The sequence below is a fragment of the Clarias gariepinus genome, chromosome 4, assembly GCF_024256425.1.
Source record: "Clarias gariepinus isolate MV-2021 ecotype Netherlands chromosome 4, CGAR_prim_01v2, whole genome shotgun sequence".
NCBI classification, from domain to species: Eukaryota; Metazoa; Chordata; class Actinopteri; order Siluriformes; family Clariidae; genus Clarias; species Clarias gariepinus.
This window is the reverse complement of record NC_071103.1, coordinates 4,587,572-4,613,177: the sequence shown is the minus strand read 5'-3', so window position 1 is coordinate 4,613,177 and position 25,606 is coordinate 4,587,572. Positions and strand designations below refer to the sequence as shown.

The 25,606-nt window shown below is 40.8% G+C and overlaps 1 protein-coding gene across 4 annotated transcripts in view; it reads left to right on the top strand.

Annotated features, from left to right (window-relative positions):
- kcnc3b (potassium voltage-gated channel, Shaw-related subfamily, member 3b) overlaps nucleotides 1-25,606 on the top strand; it is a 61,092-nt gene that overhangs the window by 20,161 nt on the left and 15,325 nt on the right. For all 4 annotated transcript variants that reach the window (XM_053495281.1, XM_053495279.1, XM_053495278.1 and 1 more), the window contains exons 3-4: nucleotides 17,564-18,545; nucleotides 21,742-21,930. In XM_053495281.1, coding sequence (XP_053351256.1) covers nucleotides 17,564-18,545; nucleotides 21,742-21,930 — 1,171 coding nt within the window. The remainder of the gene's footprint in view (nucleotides 1-17,563; nucleotides 18,546-21,741; nucleotides 21,931-25,606) is intronic.

Genomic DNA, 25,606 nt, shown 5'->3' with positions numbered 1-25,606 from the left:
CTAACCAAAACGTTACCAGAATTGTTGCTGTTTACGTAATCAGTGATACATTTAAACATCAAAGCTGTTCTAAACGATTATTCTGATCATGTTCTTTACAGGTGTTTGAATGTTACATTGTTTCTGTTTTTGTTCCTAGTGGACATGATGAGTAATGCAATTAAACATCAAAGCTGTTATTAATTAATGATCTCATCATGTTCTTTATAATTGTTTGAAAACAATAAAGTTCGAATCTTAATGAAGGTCAGCGCATTACCTCAGGTGCTCTCCGCTATGGATTAAATAGAAAGATAAATACTGTAAAAAAAAAAAAAAAAGTATTGTCACATGTGAGCACATAAACCAACATTTTTTAGATGATGCAGCAAGGATCAGGAAATTGTTTGTCGTGATTTTGTGAATTTCGATTGATTGTAAATTGGTGTAATCGATTTAGACTTAAATAAATGATGTGACACTGGATGCGCTTATTTTTATGGCACGAATAAGGACTTCTCTTGTTGCCACTTGCTTCTGCTCACTTTTCATATTCAGTTGTAGGCATTAGGGCGGGTCAGGGGGAGCTCAGTGGTTAAGGCATTGGACTAGTGATCAGAAGGTCCCAGGTTCAAACCCCAGTACCATCAAGTTGCCACTGCTGGACCCTTGAGCAAGGCCCTTAACCCCTTAACCGCTCAGATGTGTAATGGCATTAAAATGTTCGTTGTTTTGGTGTTTGCTAAATGCTGTAAATATAGGGATTATATTACATTTTATATGACCAAAAAAAAAAGAATTAATAAAGAAAAAAGATGATGATTCTGAGGAGTCGATAAAAAGGTTGCTCACATTCTTAGTCAGGCTTGATTTCAAACTTTAAAAAGTTACGAGATCTCACCAGTGTGTAGGACAAAGCGACACATGGGCCTCGTTATATCCAGAGGTATCGAGTCGACAAATCTATCCAGGTGTGCTAGAAGCGATTAGACACCATAGTTAACTATAACATGTTGTCCTTATCTATTTGTTTCCTTCTTTTCTGATTGGAATAGACCCTTTTTTTTAATGCATTTGCTAAAGTTAACAGAATTCTAATCAATTTTAAATTAAAGTGTAAAAAACATCAGTCATACCAACAGCTTCTGAAAGATTTATTTGTGCTGTTTAAAGATCTGTTAAGATGGGACAACCCTTTCATTGTACGCCTAGATGAGTTTTTGCCCTTTAAGCTGCTAAAGGAAAGTCAGCATATATTAATAACATATTCATAGTTAATAACTAAACCTTACTTCATTACTTCAAAATGGAACACATTCTGGTGTTAATACTTCTTGCATGTCTGTTTAGACCAAAAAAAAAAGGTCTAAGCTGCTTCAGCTTGGATGTTTTCGTTAATGCAGCCAGTTGCGTGAGACTGATTTTGCACAACGACGCCCCCTAAATTCGATCCCTATCCAGGCTGATATTTTCAGACACTGAAATGAGCTAGTTATAATTTTTTTTTAATCGGAATCTTTAATCTTAAAAATCCTGCATATCACAGTCCAAACTAAACCAAGACAATCATAAAAATAAATAAATAAACCCACACATCAGGAACGCGTCTCCGTCGTGGTTATGTCATTCACAGGTCAATACTCGCTCCTGCAGCTTCCGTCTGGGAGATTTACAACTCAACGCAGAACACAAAGACGCCCGCGGTTACACGCGCGTGATCAGTCCGTGTGAGCGTGGGACCACATGCAGCGCTGTAACCTAGTTAAAGCATCCTGAAACCTAGTGAAAAGATAAACACGAGACGCTTGGACGCTTGAGAGGTAGGTCAAGGTTGAAAGAGTCGGAGGGAGATTTAAAGCGGGTTGGCGGGATTTACCGTTCGGACGGGCAGTAAAAACGTTTACGAGCAGAGCAATGATCAGCCGTATCGTTCAAACCAGCCAGCACCGACCTTCTCGCTCTGTCTCTTTCCCTCACACACACACACATACATGCTGATTTTACTGCAGTGAAAAGAGAGAATGTGTGAGAGAGAGAGAGACAGAGTGAGAGCTACAGATCAGGAGAGAGTGAGGGAGAGAGGAGAAGCGATTGCTCGTCTCATCACGTCCAGCTACAAGCAGTCCGCTCTACCTTCCAGCATCGTGTACCGACTGATCGGGTATTGATTATGCACCGTGTGTCTCTCAGCGGCAGCCAGATCTCTCTCTCTCTCTCTCTCTCACACACACACACTCTCAGACATGCATACAAATAAAGTCGACTCTACTGCTGACTCCACTGTAACTGATCCTCCTCTGCAACACACACATACACACACACACACGTACACTGATACTTCTGAAGGTTATGATAACCGAGTTTGTAATTTTCTGATGTCAATATTTATAACACACAAGAATTTGCTGCAAATAACAGCAAGAATCGAGTGAAACCTGGGACGCATCCATGTGTGTGTGCATATGTGTGTGTGTGTGTGTTACACAGATACCTTCTCTCATTTCAGACACTGTTTACAATCATATTAGAGTGAAAAGTGATCCACATTCGATCTTACTCCTGTATATCTTTCATGAAAACACAGGAACAAAAAAAAAAAGGATAAACTCGTTAGTATTAAACTGTAATACGTTATCAATTATGACCGAGTCGCATTACACGGAGAAGGGAGCAACTTGACGAATGTGAAGTGGCCGTGTTCAAAGTGCACAATTGTTATTAATTGTTAATAATTAATACAGCTAATACAGGCTGATTGCTCAAGCATTTGCTATTAAGCATCGGTAGGTCACATGACCACGAAGTAGGAATTTTACATTCAGAAAAAATCCATTTGCGTTTTTTCAATCCAGATTTTTTTGAATATTTCGTATATTCTGGCTGACAATTCTAATCAGTGTTTAACAAAGTGATCCCTCTGTCTCCCTCTCACTCACACGCTCTCACACACTCAGTCTATTTACACATGCTGAACACACTCTGTTACCTTTACACTTTATTAAACTTGTGAAACACTTGATCATAGTTGTGTATTCGCACCTCCCGGTGAAGGTCGCGTCCGTGCGTCCTCCGTGTTCGGTGTTTGCTGATTAGCAGCTCTGAGGCAGATGGAAATGCATCTCGGCGGTTAATTTTTGGCTCGAACATTGCTTCCATCAAGTTCTCATTTCAGCTCGACAACGACGGACTTCCTGGACTTTATATATAGCAGGCATATTAGCCACATCACTTTGGGCAGGGTTTTGAGTGACACCACGTTCTTTTATTTATTTATTTATGCATTTTTTGGTCAAGGACATATTAGCATGGCCCAGGCAAAGCTACACATTTGAAACGAGAACACACACACACGCACAAAACATTTTCATATGCAGCAGGAGAAACATGAGCCGACCAGGATCGGTAAAGCTGTAGTGTGGTCGGTTCATTAAGAAAAGAAGAACCGATTAGAGATCAGTCACGCTTCATTATAGGAGGGAGGAAAAGAGCTGATCTGAGATCAGCCACGCTTTAATATACACCATGTTTTTTTGTTTTGGAAAAGTAGAATCAAGTGATTCTTAAGGTGAGATCAGATCATTAGGGAAAGCACAAACTGATTACACATAAAAAAAGAAAGAAGCTTAGATAAAAAAAATAAATAAATTATCGCAAGGTGTGAACTGATCAGAGATCTGTCGTGCTTGATTATTATATCCATGCCTTTATTCTTGGGAAGAAATAAAAGCTTATCCAAAAACAGTTATATAACATTAGGTCAGTTATATTATTGTTATTATTATTTGTGAGAAGAGCTGATCAGATAACAAAGAGATCAAAGATCATTTATGCCTGATTATAACCTGTTTTTCTTATTCTTTGAAGAAAGAAGAGCTTAATCAGAGATCAGTTCATTGGGAAAACTAGAGGTGATGGTCAGGGATCAGTTAAGTGGGAAAAGGTAATGAACCAAACAGAAATTAGTAATGCTTGATTTATACAAAGAAGAACTGATTCAAGAACAGCCAGCGAACAGGTCAGTTGGTTAGGAACAGCAGAAGAGTTCAACAGAGATCAGTGAATTGGACAAAGGTAATGAAGTGATCAGAGATCAGTTTGAATGCTTGATTATACCCCATTCTCATTCTTTGATTCAAGAACACAGGGTGAGATCTGTTAAGTAAACCAATAGAGCTGGTCAGAGGTAAGTTTATTAAGACAGGGTGAGAACAGGTCATTAAAAAAAAAATGAATGAACCGATCAGAGATCATTCTCATGTCATTCTCTGAATAAAGAAAGGTAATAAACTACCATGCTTTCATTCTCTAAAAATAGAGGAGCAGGCAAGAACTCAGGGATCAGTTCATTATAGAAAAGTAAAAATCTGTCATGTTTCATTATTCACATTTATTTAAAAAAAAAAAGAGCTGCCCAAAATCAATTATGCTTAATTATTGATTGTACCTTTATTTTAGTCGATACAATAAAAAAAAATGCACTTTCGTCCCATTTAGGCTTTGTTATAGCTAATTATTCCAAGCTAGTTTCCATAAGCAGCTCTTTAAGCACGAGGAAAACTTGGCAGATGCAAATGGGACGTCCATCGGTTTCATTACTTCACCATTAGTGAGTTAATTTTAACCACAAACGACTTCTGGCAGTGTGTTAGGCACAAATATGTCTGCTGGCTACGGGACAAGCTGACATCAGTAAATGTTTGATCGCTGATTTGTTGAACCTCCTGTAGAAATGTGGTGTATTTAAAAGATGTGTGGTTTCCTAAACCAAGAAAAACTGCCCTGCGAAGGCATGTGAGTTTCTTCAGGTTTGACCCTGGAAGACAGCGTAATGCATTTAGCATGTAACATCTGATTCCAGATCAGTGTCTTGTCTCTTTTATGTGTGGAATGGCACCTGATTTCAGGTCCCACGCATTTCAAAATGACTAACGAAATGTGTGTGTGTGTGTGTTTGTGTGTGTCCTGCTTTCTAATCCAGATTGCGGTTCAGCTCTAATTCTACTCAACCTGCTGAGATTTTTTTCGGGCCAGTTTTTAGCCTCGAGGACACACACACACATACACACACACGCAGTCATGGCCAATCACGTCACAGCCTGTCCGTTCTGCTCAAAAAGATATCTGGTCATAACGCAGCATGCCTGCTCTCTTTAAAGCCTTAGCCAATCAATCTTATTTCCTGTCTTCAGGGCCTCGGCCTATCAGAACGCGGGCGTGGCCAATCCTTGCGATTTCAAGCAGCTTGAACAGGAGAGGATGCTGACATTTCCGACGTTGTTGTGCGAGGTCACACAACTTGAGTTTTAAACCAAAAGACGTAGATTATAATAAATCTTTTTTAAATATACATATATATATATATTAAAGGGGTCTCTAGTGTCTAGGTCTTACCTCCCAGCATCCGCGGTATAACACGACTCTAGACGAAAATAAAGTTGTTTACATAACATTGCTTAATTTAACACACACACCTTGGTTGCCACCACTTAATTTAGAAATTGGGAAACTTGCATTTTGTCTTTCCCTAACACAGGTGTGTATGTGAGTGTGTGTGAGTGTGTGTGTTGGCTCCTTTGGGAACCTGATCTGGGGGGGCGGGCTGCAAGGTAATTTCATCTCTGATGTGATTGATATTTCCTGTAGCGATGAGATCATGTACTGCTGAGCAGCATCTCAAAGGCGACATCACGCCCTGCTGTCTGTCGAATCCTGATGATCTCGCTCTCTTCCTCTCTCCCACACACAAACACACACACACTCTGGGGAAGCAGGAAGCACTGATTACCCTGCTTACTTTTTGATTGACTAAAGACCGTTTCTCTTAAATCACTTTAACAAAACATTCTTGAATACAGCTTTTACAATGCTGTAAAAGTGCTGCATCATCATAATAGGGCCATCATAGGGGCCAGGGGTAGCTCAGTAGTTAAGGCATTGGACTACGGTTCGGAAGATCCCAGGTTCAAACCCCACAACCACCAAGTTGCCACTGCTGGGCCCTTGAGCAAGGCCCTTAACCCTCAACTGCTCAGATGTGTAATGAGATTTAAAAAAATGTAAGTCGCTCTGGATAAGAGCATCTGCCAAATGCCTAAATGTAAATGTAAATCATAAGAAAACAAAAAAAACGGTTGATGGAATGGGTGGTAAGAAAGACCAAAAACAGGACTCAGATGGGACCAGGACCTGTTAAGGATTTAATTATGCTATTCAGAGTTTGGGATGTGCGTAAGTAACCTGTCTATCCCGAAAGTATTCAAAATCTCTAGTGCTAGAACAGAATAGCAAGCAGATTGTTTAATAACCTGATGCCAGCACCACCATGCTTCATACAAGTATTTTGGCCTTGGGTGCTCCTCGGAGGGGTCAGATTCAAGGTGTATACCTTCCTGTAGCAAAGATTCTGACCTCCACATTGAGGTTGTGGGTTCAAATCCTAATTCTGACAGGACTTTAGGCTGGTTCCATGAAGTAATGATTAGCACGCTGGACTCTGAATCCAGCAATCCAAGTTTAAATCTCCGTTGGTCCTGCCAAAACACGCAAGCTTCTCAGTTTAACCATGGCTTTGTGCACATCTTCTGAAGCAGTGGTGGCTCAATTAGTTAAGGCTGTGGATTACTGGGTTGCTGATCTGGCTACTGATGAAAGCTGTCTGGAGAGAGTCTTTTACAGTCTTGAGTGAATGGAATATTCAGTCACCTTGAAGCAACTTTGAAGGGAGGGCACTGGTGGCTCAGTGGTAGGTGTTTCGCCTGCCATGCGGAAGGCCCGGGTTCCATTCCCAGCCAGTGGCCAAACCCCCCAGCCACTGGATGCAGTGCTGGTCCCAAGCCCGGATAAAATGGGAGGGTTGCGTCAGGAAGGGCATCCGGCGTAAAACCTGTGCCAAGATGTTGTGCGGACTGGATATTCCGCTGTGGCGACCCCTTGCCGGGAGCAGCCGATAAACCAACAACAACTTGAAGCAACTATGGAGACCAGTAGCTGTTGCTTGGCAGATTGCACACTGTAAAATGGGGTGGGATGGAGTGGAATGGGGTAGGATGGGGTTGGGGTTAAGGGAATAATGGTGGGGACGTCAATAAGTAGCTCATGATGAGTAAATGGATGTAGAGTGGATGGGGTTAGGGTGAAGACAATAATGGTAGGTAAAGCTGCCAGTGGTAGAAAGACATCCTGTGTTGAGCAGGGTCCCTGATGGCACAAGGAGACAATCTGATGCCTGAGGTGGGGCACGGAGACCATGTGATGTCCGCAGTGGTGCCAGGTTATGCACCAATGCCTGACACAGCGAAGGGTAAAGTGTCTTCTTGGCAGACTTAAGGTCTGATTCAGGCTGGACACTAAAGTCTTCCCTGGCTTTGGATGTCACCGGGGGGCCGCTGTGTCAGCATCAGGCGCGGACTTGGCTGATGAAACCGCTTCATCATCCTTTGGCATGGGCTTGGCCTCCAGTTTGAGATGCGCTTTTCAGCCACTGTCTTCACATCTCTAGTCTACATGCCGACTATAGCCCCCCACACACAAACACACAGATACACAGAGTAAATTACCCCAGCTATTCGTTAGTCTAGAAGAACGCAGAGCTAGTCAAGCCGTCTCTGATCCTCCAGGGGCAGTTTCTTATTGACTCACAGCAACATCATCTTCTGCTTCCAATCTCGTATCCGCAAATCCTGGTCTGCTACTATCATCTTTTGTTAAAGTCAGAGATTGTTACGTTTTTGTGCGTTCCAAAGTTTACCCTACAGTTCCATGCCTCATGACCATGTGTGTGTCTATGTATGCTTCCATGATGAAATGTGGTCTGCACTCGCACTAAAACTGATTTTACTAAAACGTTGGTTGTTAGCACCGACACCTTTCACCTCCAGGGTTCAGGTTTGATTTCCACCTTGGGGTCTGCCCCATGCTTGAGTGTGTGTATGTATGTGCCATGCAATTGATTGGCTCCCTGTCCATGGTGTACCCTGCCTCATGCTCCAAGTCTCCTGGGATAGACTCTGGGATAGTGTGTAAGAGAAATCCAGAACGCTAAAATGTGTGTTTACACGACAACAATCAAAATTCAAAGTAAGGTAAACATCAGTCAAAAAAAAGTGTTTAATGTTTAGCATGTTAAAGTGGTAGAAGCGGAGGAGAACATGCTAGTGTGTGTGTGTGTGTGTGTGTGTGTGTGTGTGTGTGTGTGTGTGTGTGTGTGTGTTCTTTCTAATCAAAGGACAGAACGAGGGCAGACACTTATTCCCTCGGGTCTTTCATCTTTAACAGTTAAAGGTTCAGACAGCCGTATACTTGCCGTGGTGGAACGGTGGAACAGTGTCAGAGTCGGTTTGGTTAACACACTGTGCATAAAGTGGGTGCGTGCGCGCACACACACAGACACACACACGCACACACACAGTTATTAAAATCACAACCACGGTATGTGTCTGGGTGTGCTGTATCTTGAACCACGAAAACCATTAATGTTGTCTATCAGCTCTCTTGAGGAAAGTCTGTGTGTGTGTGTGTGTCTGTGTGTGTGTGTGAGACCATCTGCTTGTTAGGGCTGGCAGCAGTGAAGTCCATGCAGGTAGGATGAATGCTGAATTCATCACTCTGACTTTCTGCTCAGCGGCATTCAGAACACACACATACACACACACACACACACAACATGTTATATGTTCCCTAAGGGGTTTTGTCAGAGACCACTGTGTGTGTGTGTGTGTGTGTGTGTGTGTGTGTGTGTGTGTGTGTGTGTGTGTGCGCGCATGTGTACATGCCTAAAACTTTCTCAGACTTTCTTTCAGATTAAAGACTGAGTGACAGAGGGACAAAGAAGGGGGAAATAAAAGATAAAGTAGAGAGATTCTGACAGGTCGTTGGGCAGTGTGTGTGTGTGTGTGTGTGTGTGTGTTTCAGTTTGCCAAAGACAGAACGAAAGTACAGGGGGGTGCGCGCAAGGACAAAATGCACACAGCATCACTGCAGTGATCTGGAGAGAATACAAAACAGAAGTCTCTCTCTCTCTCTCTCTCACACACACACACACACACACACACACACACACACACACACACACACACATGCACAAAGAGGAAAGACAGAAAGACTAAGCAAGTGTGAGGCAATCTGACACTTGTCCGATCATACCGAGGACATTTTGGTTCCCATAAAGACCTGAACACACACACGCGCACACACACACACACACGCACACACACACGAGTGATAGGAAAGAATGAACGAAAGGAAGGACAGAAAGGATAAAAAGGTATGAAAACAGAAGGATGGATGGAATAAAAGAAGGAAGGACAGAAAAGAACAAAATGAAAAGAAAGAAGTGATTGTGGGAACACCTGACACTGTCCTATCATAATCTAGGACATTTAATCTCTTTAATAGGTATAATAAAAAGCTGAACACACACACACACACTCACACACACTCTCTCTCACCCACACGCTCACACTCGCTCACTCCGTGGTCCCACTCGTGTCCTTCAGTTTCCCGCAGTGTCCTGTGCTCCATCAGGCGATTCGCTCCTGCCCGCCTCACAGGTGTTGCACAATCAACTCCGGACGCTCTGTGATTGGTCCACGTCACCTGTCCGTCATTATTTCTCATCTGGCTGCTGATTGGTGAGAATGTGGACGAGCTCGAGAGGGCGGGGACAAGCACGAGCTCGTCCAACACACTAGTCCTGTTTCTGCAGAAGTCTCTCTTACTTCTTTTTATTACTTCATTTTTTCTATCTTTCCTTAATTTCTTTCCCCTTTTCTCTCATTTTTTGATTTTCTTCCTTCTCTTTTCTTGCTGTACTTCATTCCATTTTTCTGTTTTTTTGTTTCCTTTCTCATTTACTCCATTACATCCTTTCTTTTATCCTCCTTTCCTTCTTCCTTTATATTTCTTATTACTGTCAGTTCTTCCTTTAGGTTCACTTTTCTTTTTTTTTCAATTTTTTTCCTATATCCTTATACAGTATATATATATATATATATATATATATATATATATATATATATATATATATATATATCATTGTTAATCCTATTTTTCTTTTTTCTTTACTCCGATTTTTTCATTATCTTCTCTTCTTTTGTCTTCCTTGTTTTTTTTTTAATTTATTTGTATTTTCCATACTTCCTTTTTATTCTTTTCTTTCTTCTTTTTCTACATTCTTTTTCTTCTAATTTCTTTTACTTAATTTAATTTTCTGACTAAATTTTATTCATCCTACTTTGTTTTCTGTCCATCCTTTCCCTATTTTTCCTTCCGTCCCTTAATATTGTCAATGTAACTGGATGCTTCCACACATCTGTCATTTTCTGCTCATTTATCTCCTCTAGCCCTTCAAGTGTGTGTTTTCTGCATAAATGCATGTCCGGATGCGTTAAATACTGCAGTGCAGCTTCCTCACCGTCTCCATGTCAACAGTGACGCTTGCCTCCTGAGCCAGAGAGAGAGAGAGAGAGAGACGCTGCCAAACAGAGATCAATCCATTTACATGAGTGACGGGGAGTTCGTCTCTTAAAGTAACACTGACCTTGATCTAAAACTACATAATCAATAATTACAACAACAACAACACACGCACACACACACACACACACACACTCTTTGCTACCACTTCACCAGAGACATGCACTGATATAAATAATTTATAGGACAGTATCTGCAGAACACTTTATTATAGATCCCAATAAGTTTAATTGTCTTCCTGTGGCTCCACTGACTGTAATAGCAGGAATGAACCACTCGGGGCGGTGCAGCTTTAGGAAAATTATCAATGACCTGTCGCTGGTGCAGGTGGTTTTGTGAGGCAGGCTTAAATTTTTTATTTGAAGTTAAATTTGAGTTACTGTTTACTCGTCTCCTTTCTTTCGTTATTTGATTATTTGTGCTTTAAGCAATTGAAATAGCCAACAGAAATTCTATACTTCTCTCTGTCCTCCACTATTTTCCCCTTTCCTCTTTTCTTCCTTCCTTATTTTCAATCTTCAATCTAATTTTTCTGTCTGTTTTCCATTTTTTTTTACTTTCCTTCCTTTCTTCCCCCCTTTTCCCAGTCTGTCTTTCTTCAGTCATTTGTCATTCTTCTTTCTTGCTCCCCCCTTTTTTCTTTCTTTCTTACCACCTTCTTCCTTTCATTCTTAGATTTTTTTCAACCTTTCCTTTTTTCTTTCATCTGCTTTCCTCTCTTACTGTTCCATTCCATTTCTCTTTTACATTTTAATTTCTCCTTCTTTTCTTTCCATTTTCGTCCCCTTTTTATTCCATTATCGCCTCTTTCTTTTTTTTATTCCTTTCTTTCCTCCTTCCTTGTTTTCTTCTGCATTTACATCATTTTATTTTTCTTCCATCTTCACCCTTTCCCTTTTTTCTTTCCTTGTCTTTCTTCTCCTATTACTCTTTCCTGTTTCCACCCTTTACTTTTCTTATCTTCCTTTTTCTCTTATTCATTCATTCTAATATTCTTAGTTTCTTTTCTATCATCCGTTTCTTTTTTCCTCATCTTTCCTTCTTTTTTTTCTACATTCCATTCTATTTTCTTTATTTTATCTTTTTATTTTGTTGCATTTGCCTTCCTTCCTTTCTTTTATCTTTTCTACTTGACTGTAAGTCATATACTGTAGAATGAAATCTCTATAACTTCGTTCAAGATCAATAAATTATCTATCTATCTATCTATCTATCTATCTATCTTCACAGCTAATGTATAAATGATATGAAATCTGTATACAGACACGTGTAATAAGCTCTGCTGTATAATCCATAACCAATTTCTGCACTCTGATTGTTCAGACTTTTGCTATTTACAGTTCTAACATTCAGTGCAAGTCATTGTTGAAAGCAAACAGATCTTGCTGCAGGTCTCTGTTCACACTCCACTGGTCCTCTAGAGCAGCGAAGAGATGTGTATTCCATGACTCAGCAAAATGTTTCATCCATGGCGGTGAACTACTAATGCCAACCGGCACATGTGGTGCATGGTGGGTGCTCTGGCATCGTAGCACCTTCCTCTCCGCCCCCAGCGTTTCTCGCCAAGCCTTGTCAAGCCTTGTCTTGCTTCTGACCTGGTTTACTTTGTGGCTTTCACTCTCTTTGGATATGAAAAACATATAATACAAATATACAACTTTTTAACAATATAATTATATATAAAATACAAATTTGTCAGCATTGTGGTCTTCACCCGGCGTTTAATGGCATTAAAAATGGATGTATGGTTGGGAGCGTGGATGGACTGTAAAAAAACAAAACAAATAAAAATTGAGCTACAGTATCAGGTGACACCGGGCCATACAGTTACACCATTTTAATTTCAGCTGTAACCATGACAGGAAGAGGGCAGTGCAAAATCGATTGGCTTCCTCAAGTCTCTGAGCGATGGACCGGAGCCAGAAAGCAACTCAAGTTAAAAGCCTCGAAACCTTGCGCCTGCGGAACCCAGCCTGGGTGTCTTTATTCAATTATTCACTATGTTTATTGAATAATCTTTTGCTCTTCACTAGCCGTGCTGAACAGAAATTAGAATGAAAGGAAGTTTACAACCTCAACGTTGACTTCAAGCCACCATTTCTTGCTACACCAAGGTTTCACCCAACATGTAGGTGGTCCAACTAAACAAAACGCTAACAGGTTTTGATAATAGACCCCAAGTAAGGGAGCCCTTTTGTGGCTCTTCACTAATTTTGCCAATATGTCATTCTTGGTCTACAGGAATGTATCTCCTTTAGAGCAGAAGGTTGTTTTTTTTCTGGATTATGGGGCATTTGATTTATTTGAATGCTGTTTACAAGTCAAGAAGCCTCGTAAACAACATTCACATGGAATAATTCCTTCTAGAGAAATGGTATCAGGTGCTGTTAAATTGGTAGGCATCCCGAAACAGGTGTGCGCTCCAAATGTGATTGCTTCAATTTGCCATGTTACTTCCTACCACTTTTGGAGTGCCAATAAAAAGATTGTTATGACCAGTGGAGGGCATGGAATGTATTAATGTCATATTAATTTAACCTTTTATTGGTTATTTACCTAGATCACATCGACAGGCTAAACAGAATTTGTTTCGATATAATATGGCCCGGGTTCCATTCCCAGCGAGTGCCCAAACCCCAGCCACTGGATGCAGTTCCGGTCCCAAGCCCGGATGAAATGGGAGGGTTGCGTCGGGAAGGGCATCTGGCGTAAAACCTGTGCCAAGTTGTAGTGCGGACTGGATATTCCGCTGTGGTCAACCCCTTGCCGGGAGCAGCCGAAAGACCAACAACAACAACCTCGTGATCCCCGAGAATGATGACAGGTCATACATACTAAAAGGGATGGTTAGAGGCAAACAGCACCTAGCATCTACCACTTTGCACAAATGTGATGTTGGGATTTGGACAAGCAGTCCACTGGTCAGAATTATTCCATGTGAATGCAAATCTGTGATTATGAGCCCTGACCCCCCAAAATTTGTCAAGAATGGGTGCAAGTATTTGTAAAACACCCTAAAAGTTTACAGGAACTGTGGTCTAAGTATCTATATGATCCCTGGTAGTTCTGATGGACTAGTATGCTGAAAGTCCTTGGGTTCCTGAAAGGTTTTTGTATTTAGTATCTGGGGCGGGGAGGGCTTATCAATCAAACTTTGATGGGTAACAAAACGAGGTGGTATTGGGTCAATTCCAGCTGAACTAAACTGGTCCAGCAGTGAAACATACATGCCACATATTTTGGATTGAGGGCAACATTTTTCACATAAGTAGTTTAAGAAGCTTTTGGGTGGTTTGTATAATAAAGTAACCACACAAAAACGTAGTAAATGTTGTTTATTGCAATGTTGTATTGTTTTTAGAATCACTTTGATACATAACATTGGACCAACATTGCCTACATGACATTGGGACAACGTTGAGTGAACAACTTCATTACAAATGGTGGTCCAACATTCGTAACATTGCCAAATTAACATTGCCACAATGTTTTTACAACCAAACATTCATGGTGAAGCTTATAAGTTATCCAATCTTTATCACTTATTTTCTATAGTGTGTATTCTGTACAGGGTCACGGGAGGCCTGGAGCCTATCCCCGGGGACTCGATCATGAGGCAGAATACAACCTGTTTGGGGTACTAGTCCATCACAGGGCACACAAGCCTGAGCACACACACACTATGTTCAATTTGGAAATGCCAATTATCGTACCCTGCATGTACCCAGAGGAAACCCATCAAGCACGGGAAGAACATGCAAACTCCATGCAGACACACCCAAGACAGGGATCAACCACTCAACCCTGGAGGTGCGAGGCTACAGTGCTAACTCAAATGAGCTTCTGCTATTTGATGCCAGGCAGCAATAATTAAAAGAAAAAGAAAAAAAATTATAATGTAGATTAAAAAAAAAGTTCTAAAGTCAGCTCTAATGCCATTTCCTAGAATTCAGGCAGCTTGTGATCTCTGACGTGAATCCAGCGGATGCTTTGTAACTCTACTCCTCCCATTGTCGGAAACGCTTCCCTTTCCATCAAACACTCGCTGATGTAATCGTTGCTTGATTTGGCCTGCATGTCTCATTTTTCCTTCATGTCTCTATGTTCCTTTGTCTTCATCTTGGGTTCGTCCATTGATTTCAAGAAATGTTGATGTTTTCAGGGAAAATCAACTTCCAGGCAAACTGTTAGACTTATGAGTAAATGCCATCAAGCATTTTTCTTTCTCTCATTTTTTTTTTTAGGCAGATGGACGTCAAGATGCATTATAGCTAAGTGGATTATAATGTAATGAAATAGCGCTTCTTACATCGCACTATTTCTGCTGCGAACATTTGTATCACGTAAAGCATGTGTTACCTCAGGCGGTAGCGAAGTAATGATCTTGGCTTTAAAAACCATCTAGGCTTAGAAAAAAATGGAGACGTGATGTCATGTACTTATATTTTTAAAGTAACGAGGCAGGCGTTGCGGTATCGGCGCGCCGGATATAGCGCATTAGAACGAGCAGATTCTGTTTCTTCGGCGTGGAAGGCGAAGAACTTCTGAAAGGCTCAGATAAAGTCAATTTAAGAATGGCTCCATATCCCAATCGATATCGCTCCTCACTTCCAGTCTAATCTCACACACACATGCTTCCAGTTTAATGCGAATTAGCGGCTAAGTAAAATCGCAGTGCCAAACCTTGACGGCCGTGCACGCGTAAACCGAGAGGGGCTTCTGTCTGAAAGGCTTAACGTTACAACAATGTGTGTATGACTCACTCGCTCACTCGACAAACACACTTTAAGCATGCTAGCTCTCTGGTACCCTGGCTTTAGCTGATGTTATGGAGCCATTTCAGAGAGAGTGAGGAAGAGGGCGATTAGAAAAGAAGAGAAGTAGATGCGAGAGGGGAAAAGGGGGATCTCAGTCGCAGCAGATTGTAAGTAGGTCAGGCTGAAGATGGAGAGACATGGAGGGGACGAGACAGGGAGCGAGAGCCACATGACGGAAACTGTATACCTTTATGCCTAGTTACTCCCACGATCCTGAAGTTGGTTCTTTTCCGATAGCAAATGTTTTTATTATTATTATTATTATGATTATTATTAATAATAATTTCCTGTTATAACCTGACTGTTAGAGCAGTCAGAATTTAGCATCCTTGTGGTGTAAAATTTAAATAATAAATGCTTTAAGGTAGCATCACTTGCTTACTCAAGAAGGAAAAGAAGAGATGGAAGGGTTGTGTGAGATCGTAGGAGAGGGAATGGCAGGTAAGAAACCAAGCAAGTCTTAATAGGAAAGAAAAAAAGCTCTCAGCTGCTTGACTTGTGCGTCTTATTCACATGAGTGGTTCAGAATGTGTGTGTGTGTGTGTGTGTGTGTCTAAATTTGGGTCTTTATAGATGTGCGTGTGTGTCTAGATGCAGGGTTTTTTCCCTTTTCCCTTCTTTGTATCCAGCACTCTCCCCACTCTCTCTGCCTCAACCACATCCTCTTTCTCTCCCTTTTTTTCTCTCCGTCTGGTTTATTATTTATCTGTTAGTGCTTAGTGAGTGAAACTATCCCGCTCTCTCTTGGCGTGCACATGAACATGTAAGAAACGAATGCATCAGTAGCCGCGATCACTTTCCTGTCTTCCCGTCGTTGCTCTTATTGTCTCTGTATTTAGAGTCGAGACGTGATGATTCATGTTCATCTTACGAAGATTAAAGGATGTACGCAAATCAGAATACGTGGTTTGAAATGAGAGCCATAACTCTGATATTTTGAATTGTACTGTTAACAGGATCTCGGACGTCTGAAGCGCATGGGCCAAATAAAGAGTGCGTAAAAGAAATGTACATTTGTTAATCCTTAGTGAGTGCCCGGTCACCCTTTCTGCTCACGATCAACATGACTGTGTCACGTGTAATTGTGTAAGAAGGGTCTGGTCTGGAAGGTCTCCCAGGAACTCCTTCAAACTGTCAGGTGTTTCTCTTACATTTCGAGTAAAACCTGTGTGTTTGGTGAATCTAGTTAATTAATAAAGAATAAAAAAATAATTAAAAGCCTTTATGAATTAAAATGTTAAGACAATACAAGGTAATACCTGTACAGGTACGGTAGGTGTGTGTTTACAGTATGTATACTTGAATTTAGAAATCTAGAGCAGCATTTGCTCTGATGCTCTACTAAGGAAGACCCAGTTTACACACTTAGGCCAAAAATAAAAAATAAATATTATTTTAAATTGGTATTCTGATTGGTTAGAAGTTGTTAATTAATTTTCCAAGGAGATTTATATCTATGCACTATTGCATTATTCTAATAAATGAATCAACTCCGTAGTAACTACCGGTAATAATAGCTAATAAGGTGACTTTCTCTGTGATGAGACATCTTTGTTTGGAAGGAGTCTCCAGTGTCAAAATAACAAGGTAAAGCTCTTACTTCAAGTTAAGGAACATGATGGGGTAAAAAAAAAATAAATAAATAAATAAACAGGAAGCGTTTAGATCCTGCATTAGAATGAAAAGCTTTACTGATGAATGCCAGACAAAGGCACATGGAGTGATTTGCTTTGATTGATTACTAGCCTTTAATGCTTTCTGGAAATAAACAACCTCATACCACCAGCACTTTTAATTTCAGTCATCCAATCCACCAAGTCCGAAAATCGAACAAGAGGCTGTCCTGAAATTTGATTCCGCGATTCTAGCGAGACTCTTGGGTGTATCACATAAGCATATGAGTTGTGTATTAGTAATTTGGTCATACAATAAACACAAGTTTGTACTTTTCCAATGCTATAACTTTACCTCTGAGTGACACTGGAGACTCCTTTCAAAAAGGCCCTCTTCATTTGGGTTATGTAAAGTGCTTGTGTAGGATGTTACTATTGAAACAATACCGTATAAGAATTGATGCAATAATAACTGCATCTGGAATAACTGTTAGAGCTGCGGGTGTTGAAAATTTCATTTACTGACCAATCAAAAATGAGAATTTAAAACACAGTGCTACACGGTATAACGTTAAATATACAGTATACAAAATGAGGCTGAAATCAAGATAGGCATGATTTATTTCGCAACCCTTAAGGTGACACTGCCTTCTTTCTTCTGTCTTTTCTTCTTCTCTGAAGTACGTGGCATTCGGCTCGCTGCTCTTCATCCTCATCTCCATCTCAACGTTCTGCATGGAGACGCACGAGGCGTTCAACACCATCTACAACCGGACTGAGAACGTGACGGTGGGTAATGTGACTCGTGAAGAGGTCTTCACCGAAGTGGTAACGGACAGTTGGCTGACGTACGTAGAGGGCGTGTGCGTCATATGGTTCACCTTTGAAGTGTTTACACGTGTCGTATTTTGCCCGGACAAGGCCGAGTTCTTCAAGAGTCTTCTAAACATCATTGACTTTGTGGCCATCTTGCCGTTCTACCTGGAGGTTGGTCTGAGCGGCCTCTCATCCAAGGCGGCCAAGGACGTGCTGGGCTTTCTTCGCGTGGTCCGATTTGTCCGTATCCTGAGGATCTTCAAGCTAACGCGGCATTTCGTCGGACTCCGTGTCCTAGGCCATACGCTTCGCGCCAGCACCAATGAGTTTCTCCTGCTCATCATCTTCCTCGCTCTCGGAGTGCTCATATTCGCCACCATGATCTACTATGCCGAGCGTATCGGCGCCAGCCCTGATGACCCCACGGCCAGTAGCCACACAAGTTTCAAGAACATCCCCATCGGTTTCTGGTGGGCCGTGGTCACCATGACGACACTGGGGTATGGTGATATGTATCCTGAGACGTGGTCGGGCATGTTGGTTGGTGCTCTGTGTGCCCTGGCTGGCGTGCTCACCATCGCTATGCCTGTTCCCGTCATCGTCAACAACTTCGGCATGTACTACTCCCTGGCTATGGCCAAGCAGAAGCTGCCCAAGAAGAAGAATAAACACATCCCACGAGCTCCACAGCCTGGCTCGCCCAACTACTGCAAGCCTGATGCCCTGGCCATGGCCACCGCCTCGCCTCAGAGGATCCTGGGTAACGTTCTGGGAGGGGTCATGGGATCCGGCGGCCTCACTGCAGACTGTCCTCTAGCTCAGGAGGAGATCATAGAAATAAACAGAGGTAAGGAATAATCTTTTTAATTTGATCTTTTTTTTTTTTTTTAGGAAATTTACTTTGGAAATTAACTTTAGGCCACGCCTTTTGCAAAAGTCTGTGTTCTGAGGATGGAAGGGTTCAGCTTCATCAGGACTTGCGATGTGCCAACCTTAAACCTCACCCCGTGTTTTTTTTTTTTTCAATAGATACCAGTGTGTTTAAGATCACAACAAGTCTGTTTAAGATCCGAGAGAGGTTTGATCCTATGTGATTGTTAACTATATTACACTGGTTTGTTGCTCCAGACATGCCGTGACTGAAAAACTAAATAGAGAATAAAGGGACAGTGTACAATTGTTGCTTTAATGATACCCCAGAAGCTTGTTCATTAGTGCATAAGAGTAGAGGAGTTTGTAATTCAATTCTGCCATTTTAAACTGCTGAATCGTTAGTTTTTCATGGTAACCAACAGACACTGGGGAAAACAATGCAGACTATTTAAGCGCACTTAAAGCACACTTCAGTGTTTTCTCTTTTTTTTGCCTTCATTATAAATTATTTCATATTAACAATCAACTAGTGAGTCCATATGAGCCCAAAGCATTCCATCTGCCGGGCACACACACACACACACACACACACACACACACACATTTATTCTTTTTTTTTTTTTTTTTTTTTGGTACACAGCACCACAACTGAAAATCCCAGGAGGCTTTTAGCTCATAGGCATTTCAGAGTCTTACATAAACATGGCAGTGTTAAAACCAGGTGCTGTCTGTGGCTCGGTAATAAATCATTCTTAATGGTCAGCCATTTTAAGTTCCCCGTAATTTAATTTACAATTATTTACCTCAAAGTTTTAAACCTCTTTTTTTTCTTTAATAAATGATGTTACAACTTAATTCAACTTTTAAATTGATTATGGAAACAGGAAAATATTCAGTCAGGCCTCCGAGTGGCGCAGTGGTAAAGCACTCGCACTCGCTGGTTTGATCCCCGGGTGATGCTGTTGCCTCTCACAGCCGGAGGCATAGAGAGAGCTGATTGGCCGAGCTCTCTCAGGGGGGAGGGATGAGAGGTACTTCACGCTCCCACATTAATGACGGCTCTTTAAGCCAATCAAGGTCTGTGAGCTCGCGGAAGGAGCGGATAGTGCTGTTCCTCTGAGTGTGTTACCCCCGCCGCCCCCAACGGTGCCACATGGGTCGGAGGAAACACGTGGAAACACGTGGGCGGTCTACGGCCCTCCCTACTGAGTGGCGGTATGAGCTTTATGTGGGAGCCCCCTAGTGACTGGGAGGAATAGGACACGACAAAATTAGGGGAGAAAATCTGGCAAAAATTGGGGGGGGAAAAATATTCAGTCGGGTTGCGTACCTTCACCTTCTTAGTTTAGGGCAGTGCTTTATTTATTCAAATGCTTAAAATCACTTCACAGGTTAAGGGAGGGGTTACAGTAGTGTCGAGGATATAAAGGTATAGAAATGCAGAATGAAGTTAAGCAAATACACAATTTTTTCTTTCTTTGTCAAACGTAAAATGTATCTAAATTAAGATGATTAAAAAAACAAAGATTAATACATTCATGTAATTTAGGAGCATGAATATAGGTAAGCATGGAAGGAACCTAAACTAATCTATCAGGAATCTAGTCTGTATATTGTTATCACAGTGCTGCTTAAGTAAAGTTCATGACACATTTATGAACTACTTTCATTATTCAGCATCTTATAAATTAGCACATGATCCAGCTTGTTGTATTATCTTGTACAAGTGGTGTTCAAGTCAAACCCGGACTTTTGAGAATAACAGAACACATTTGCAAGAGCAAAAGCTCCTTTATTTCTCTGGATAATCCCCGGCTACACTAATGCACTTATCCCCGCGTCTCACTAGTGCTTGGATACCATCAGGGTAGAACGTTTTCAGCATTCCGGAGCCATGGTCGGACTGCCTGAAACGCTGGCCTCCCAGGAACTCCTTTAATGATCCAAACATGTGGAAATGGTTTGGAGTGATGTCAGGACTGTTCGGGAGATGTGGCAGTAACTCCTAGCCGAGTTCCTGTGATGTGCAAGTAGTGTTGATGCAAGTGGTGGTCTTTTGCAACGTGCAAAGGGTAATGAGTGGACGTTTAAACGACCAACAACACAGGTCACACAGCATTTTAATGTTTATTAGATCATTTTATTAGTTTGTAATCTTTAAAACCTGTAAGAAAAATAGCTGCTTGAGACGACTCTGACATGAGCATTTGCTTTCATGAGTTCATTAAAATGTAAAATAAAATGAACAGACACAATGAACTCTGTAATTAAATCGCAGACTCGCCATGTTCTAGCATTACAGGAAGTCGCTGATATAAATGGTTTCTCAGGGGCTCACACACAACAGCCAGCTGTTTATTCCTGCTGCTATGAAGTGATGACTTGATTGGATGTCATAGCAGCCTGGCCACACCTCCTGCTAATATATTCATTGTAGCTCCGCCCCTTTGAATAAGGACCCTGACTGCAGATATGATCTAAAAAAAACAAACAAGTCGTTATAGATACTGTGTAAATTGTTATGGTGTGTGTGTGTGTGTGTGTGTGTTGTGAAATAAGTGACATTATTTTTTCCTTCTTTTGTTTTTTTTCCTGCTGCTGCAGTATGTTTATTTCTCTTTCTTCCTCTCTTGTCTTCTTTCTCTACCTTTTCTCTCCTCCTCCATCGCTGCATTCTTGCCTTACATTTTTCTTTTCTGCATCCTTCCTTTACTCTCTTTCTCTTTTGCTCAATCATGTCGTCTTTTTCCGCTTTCTCTTTTCTTTCTCTACCTCATTCTGATAATTCTCTAATCTCTCTCTCTCTCTCTCTCTCTTCCTCTTCCTATCTCTTCCACATTCTCTTTCTCCTTTTTTACTATCTTTTCATCTTGTTTCTCTTTCCCTTTTTTGGTTCTTCTGTCGCATAACCTCCTGTCTTTTTTCTTTGTCTATAATTTTCCTTTTTCTTTCTCATACTCCTTCTTTCTCCAATTCTTTTTCTCTTTCCTCATCATTCTTTTTCTGTTTCTTTCATTTTCTCTCTTCTCCTCCTCCTACCTTCCCAATTCTAATTCTATTTACCTTTCTTTCTCTCGCTTTTTGTTCACTTTCATTCCTCTTTCTTTCTTTTGCTTCCACTCTTGTCCCCCCCCACTCTCTCTCTCTCCTCCTGTCTTTCTCTCGGTCAGACTCGAAGCAGAACGGTGACGCGGCGAGCGCGGCGCTGGCTAACGAGGACTGTCCCACCATAGACCAGGTGCTGAGTCCAGATGAGCGCAGTCCGGTGGGTCGAACACGCGAGCGCTACCAGCAGGACCGAGCCTGCTTCCTGCTCAACACGCGTGACTTCAGGGCCGCAGAATCAAACGTCCGGAAAGGTACGCAAGTACACACACATAAAACCCTCACACACTTTCTTTTACTCATGTGTAAAGCTAAACACAGGGTTTAATTTACTTCATGAATAACTGAAAACATACATTCTAAACCAGTCGAACACCTACCGTATTTCCTGGACTATAAGTCGCCCCAGAGTTTAATTCCAGCTTAGTAATGAGGTCCTGATATCTAAAATCATATCAAAGCATTGCAAACACCACTAAGGTCATGTGTGAAACAAAAAGTGTGCTTAGAAATATCTGTTATCCGTAGGACAAATTAATAACCCTTTGGGCAAGCAGATTTCATGGCCAGGCTAAAAAACTTTGTTACAGCTGCTCACGTCAAGGGGTCACCACAGCGGACCCTCCGATCCGACACAGGTTTTTTTGTTGTTGTTTTTTTTTTTACACCGGATGCCCTTCCTGACGCAACTCTTCCATTTCTCTAACCAGGCTTGGGACTGGCACTGCTATTTGACTTAGTTTGTGTTTGCCTAGCAGACAACGATTTTCCGTAAGCAAAAAAAAAGTACTCTTTATTGACTTTAGTCATTGGTGTGCAGCTATGTTTAATATCAGGCAATTTACACTGATGCTAAACACCTGTAGAAATACTTACGAGTGGAAAAAGTCAAGTATTGAGTTGTGGTATAGCTCTCAGATTTTACAATGTGCTACATGATGATATATACAAAGATAAAGCCTTAACACAGGCTGAATTAACTAGTTGCAATCTGTTTTAACCCTTGGCTAGCGAATACTTTTTAACCTAGATGAAGGTTTAAAGGAAACCAAAGAAGAAGAAGTTTCAGAGAAGTTTGCTTCCCTTATATCTATTTTGTCTTCATGTGACTAGCTTTTGTTTTTCAAGTTCCATTAATGAAAAGTCCATGCTTCACCATGTCTGCTGATGATGTCACAAACTCTACTGTAGTAACAGGTTCAGCAAGGGTGTTGAAAGAATTGGACTATCATGGTGTTACACAAACAGTGAAATGTCCCAGTGGAATTCTACTAAATAGAAGCGCTCTTGGAACATTGCTTGTCCAATCAGATTAGTGGACCAGAACGGACAGTTGGTTAATATTGTTTTTAAATGATGCCTGTGATTATGCATTACCAGTGTTGTTGTTTGAGAAATTATCAAAACTTGTTGCACAAGCCTCGTGTTCCTCTTTTAGTCGTGCTGACAGTGGAGAGTTTCATTATTCTTGGTCAGTTTTATGTAATTTCATGATGTCCCTTACAGTCTGGATAATATGATACATATACCTGATATACATGAAGACACAACTGCCCAATCCTACTCTCTGTCTTTCTTTCTCACAAACACACACACACACACACACTACACACTCAACTTGAATCTCTGACACATCTGTTATAAAAACCTTTGCTGTTTACAAAGCAGGGCCCTATTGTAAACAAAGCGGGGATCTATTGTAAACAAAGCAGGGCCCTATTGTAAACAAAGCAGGGACCTATTGTAAACAAAGCAGGGCCCTATTGTAAACAAAGCAGGGACCTATTGTAAACAAAGCAGGGACATATTGAAAATAAAGCATGTACTAATTATAAACAAAGCAGAGACCTATCATAAATAAGGACGGCACTATCCAAAACAAAACAGGACATAAGTGGGGACCTATTGTAAACAAACAGGAACCAATCATAAACAAAGCAGGGACCTAATGTAAACAAAGTGGGCACCTGTTATAACAAAGATGGGATATATTGTAAATAAAGAAGCAACTTATTGTAAACAAATCAGGCACCTATTGTAAACAAAGCAGGGACCTATTGTAAAAAAAAAAAAAAAAAAAAAAAAAAAGAAGGAATCTGTTGTAAACAAAGTTGGGGACCCGTTGTAAACAAAGTGGGAACCTTTTGTAAACAAACAAGATACTTATGTAGATTTATAACAGCATGTGAGAATTTCATTTCCCGAAATGTCAGCACTGTGCTGTTGAATCTCCAATAACATACTATAAAAATTAACACCTTTCCTACGCAACAGAAGTCAGTTAATACAGGAAGTTTTGGTCTGAAGAGCACAGTCTTTTTCATTCCATCCATGCTAGGTGGCAAACGTGGCGCATTCATATTACTTTACAAACCCTCAGCTTTTAGCTAATCTAAAATCTACAATAAGAAACTAGCGATCCAATACCATTTACCAAGATCATATTGTTACTGAGGACACATTCAGCTCGATAATTCAGTTTATTTTAATAAGGTTATGGCATCTCTTTGGGCAGCACATCGGCTTTTAGTGGCTTAACATCCTTGATGCTGTATGCGTAAAAATTATATGTAAAAACAATAAGTAAGCATTCCCACAAACAACTAAGTTGGCTGAAGAACATTTTATGCCTTTAATTTCACTGGTCGTTGCAGGCAAGACCCTGCAGGATTGAGTAGGGTTACACCATTTAAAAGTGTTACTTTACTCTTTTAACGGTAATCAATGGTTATACATTTGGTCATAACATTTTAGCCATCAATGTCAATCTGATTCTTCGTTCACAATAACAAGATCAAATTGTGGCTACTTGGCTCCTTTTGCAAACAGGCAAAATGCGGATGTCTTTTTAAAAACCATGATGACTGACAACAACTAACAACTGAAGTAGCATATTTACTGTAAAAGTATAGTGTATTATGTGAAAAAAAAACGTAACAAATTGACCAGTTAACTTAAGCAGGACACCTATTCTAAAAAGTAAAAAATGTCTTATAGTCCAGAAAATACATCCGAGACACAGGGACATAATGACGGATACACACATAAACACACACATGCATTGTGTGAACATACATGTCCATGTGTTCATGTGTGTTTGTTTCCCCTGTAGTATCAGTACAGTGTATTTCTGCATTTACTGTGTATACTTTATATGAGTGTGTATATGTGTGTTTAGAAACTAAATTTAAGAGTTAAGGGTAGGTTTTACGCACATTCTGCTTCATAAGGCAACCTGGTCATAAGGCTAATCTCTCCGTAGATGTACAATTGGCTAGAATTAGCTTATATCTGGAAAAAGAATTAATAGTATTTATATTTTGTCAGTGTGCTGCCCAGTCCCATGTACTGGTTGTCCAGAAATTTAGTTGTAATAATTAATAATAATGTAATAACGGTTAAAAAAATAATTATAGCTAATGGAAAATAATAACGTATGGCTGGCTAGTTAGTTAATGTAGATATGAGGACCTTTCCGAAATTCCCGGATTGTTGGCCAAAGTGGGACCAAACTGAATTTCCTGACGGTTCTTGGTCGAACAACTATGTGACATCATCTACGAATGGTCTAAACATTGACTATAAAATGGTACAACTCAACTACAAACCGACACAAACTTGTCTGTAAACATACGCTATTTACCTACAAAGTACCTACTACTTTATGTACTTCACCATTTCCTATGAATTGTCAAAACCTGCTCATTTGTTAAGGGCAACCTCGGTACCTGTATATTGGATAGCTGTGATTACAGAAAGTGTGAATCTGCTGGGATCTACAGTTTTAAAGCATATACTTTTTAGTAGTTTGGTGCACAGGCTTGGATTTTAGCAAACCTCCACTAGTGCTTTTTTTCGAGTGCCTCATTAGTCACGACTCAAAGCTGTCTATGTTAACATACTAATCGGGCAATTTTGCATATTCGGACT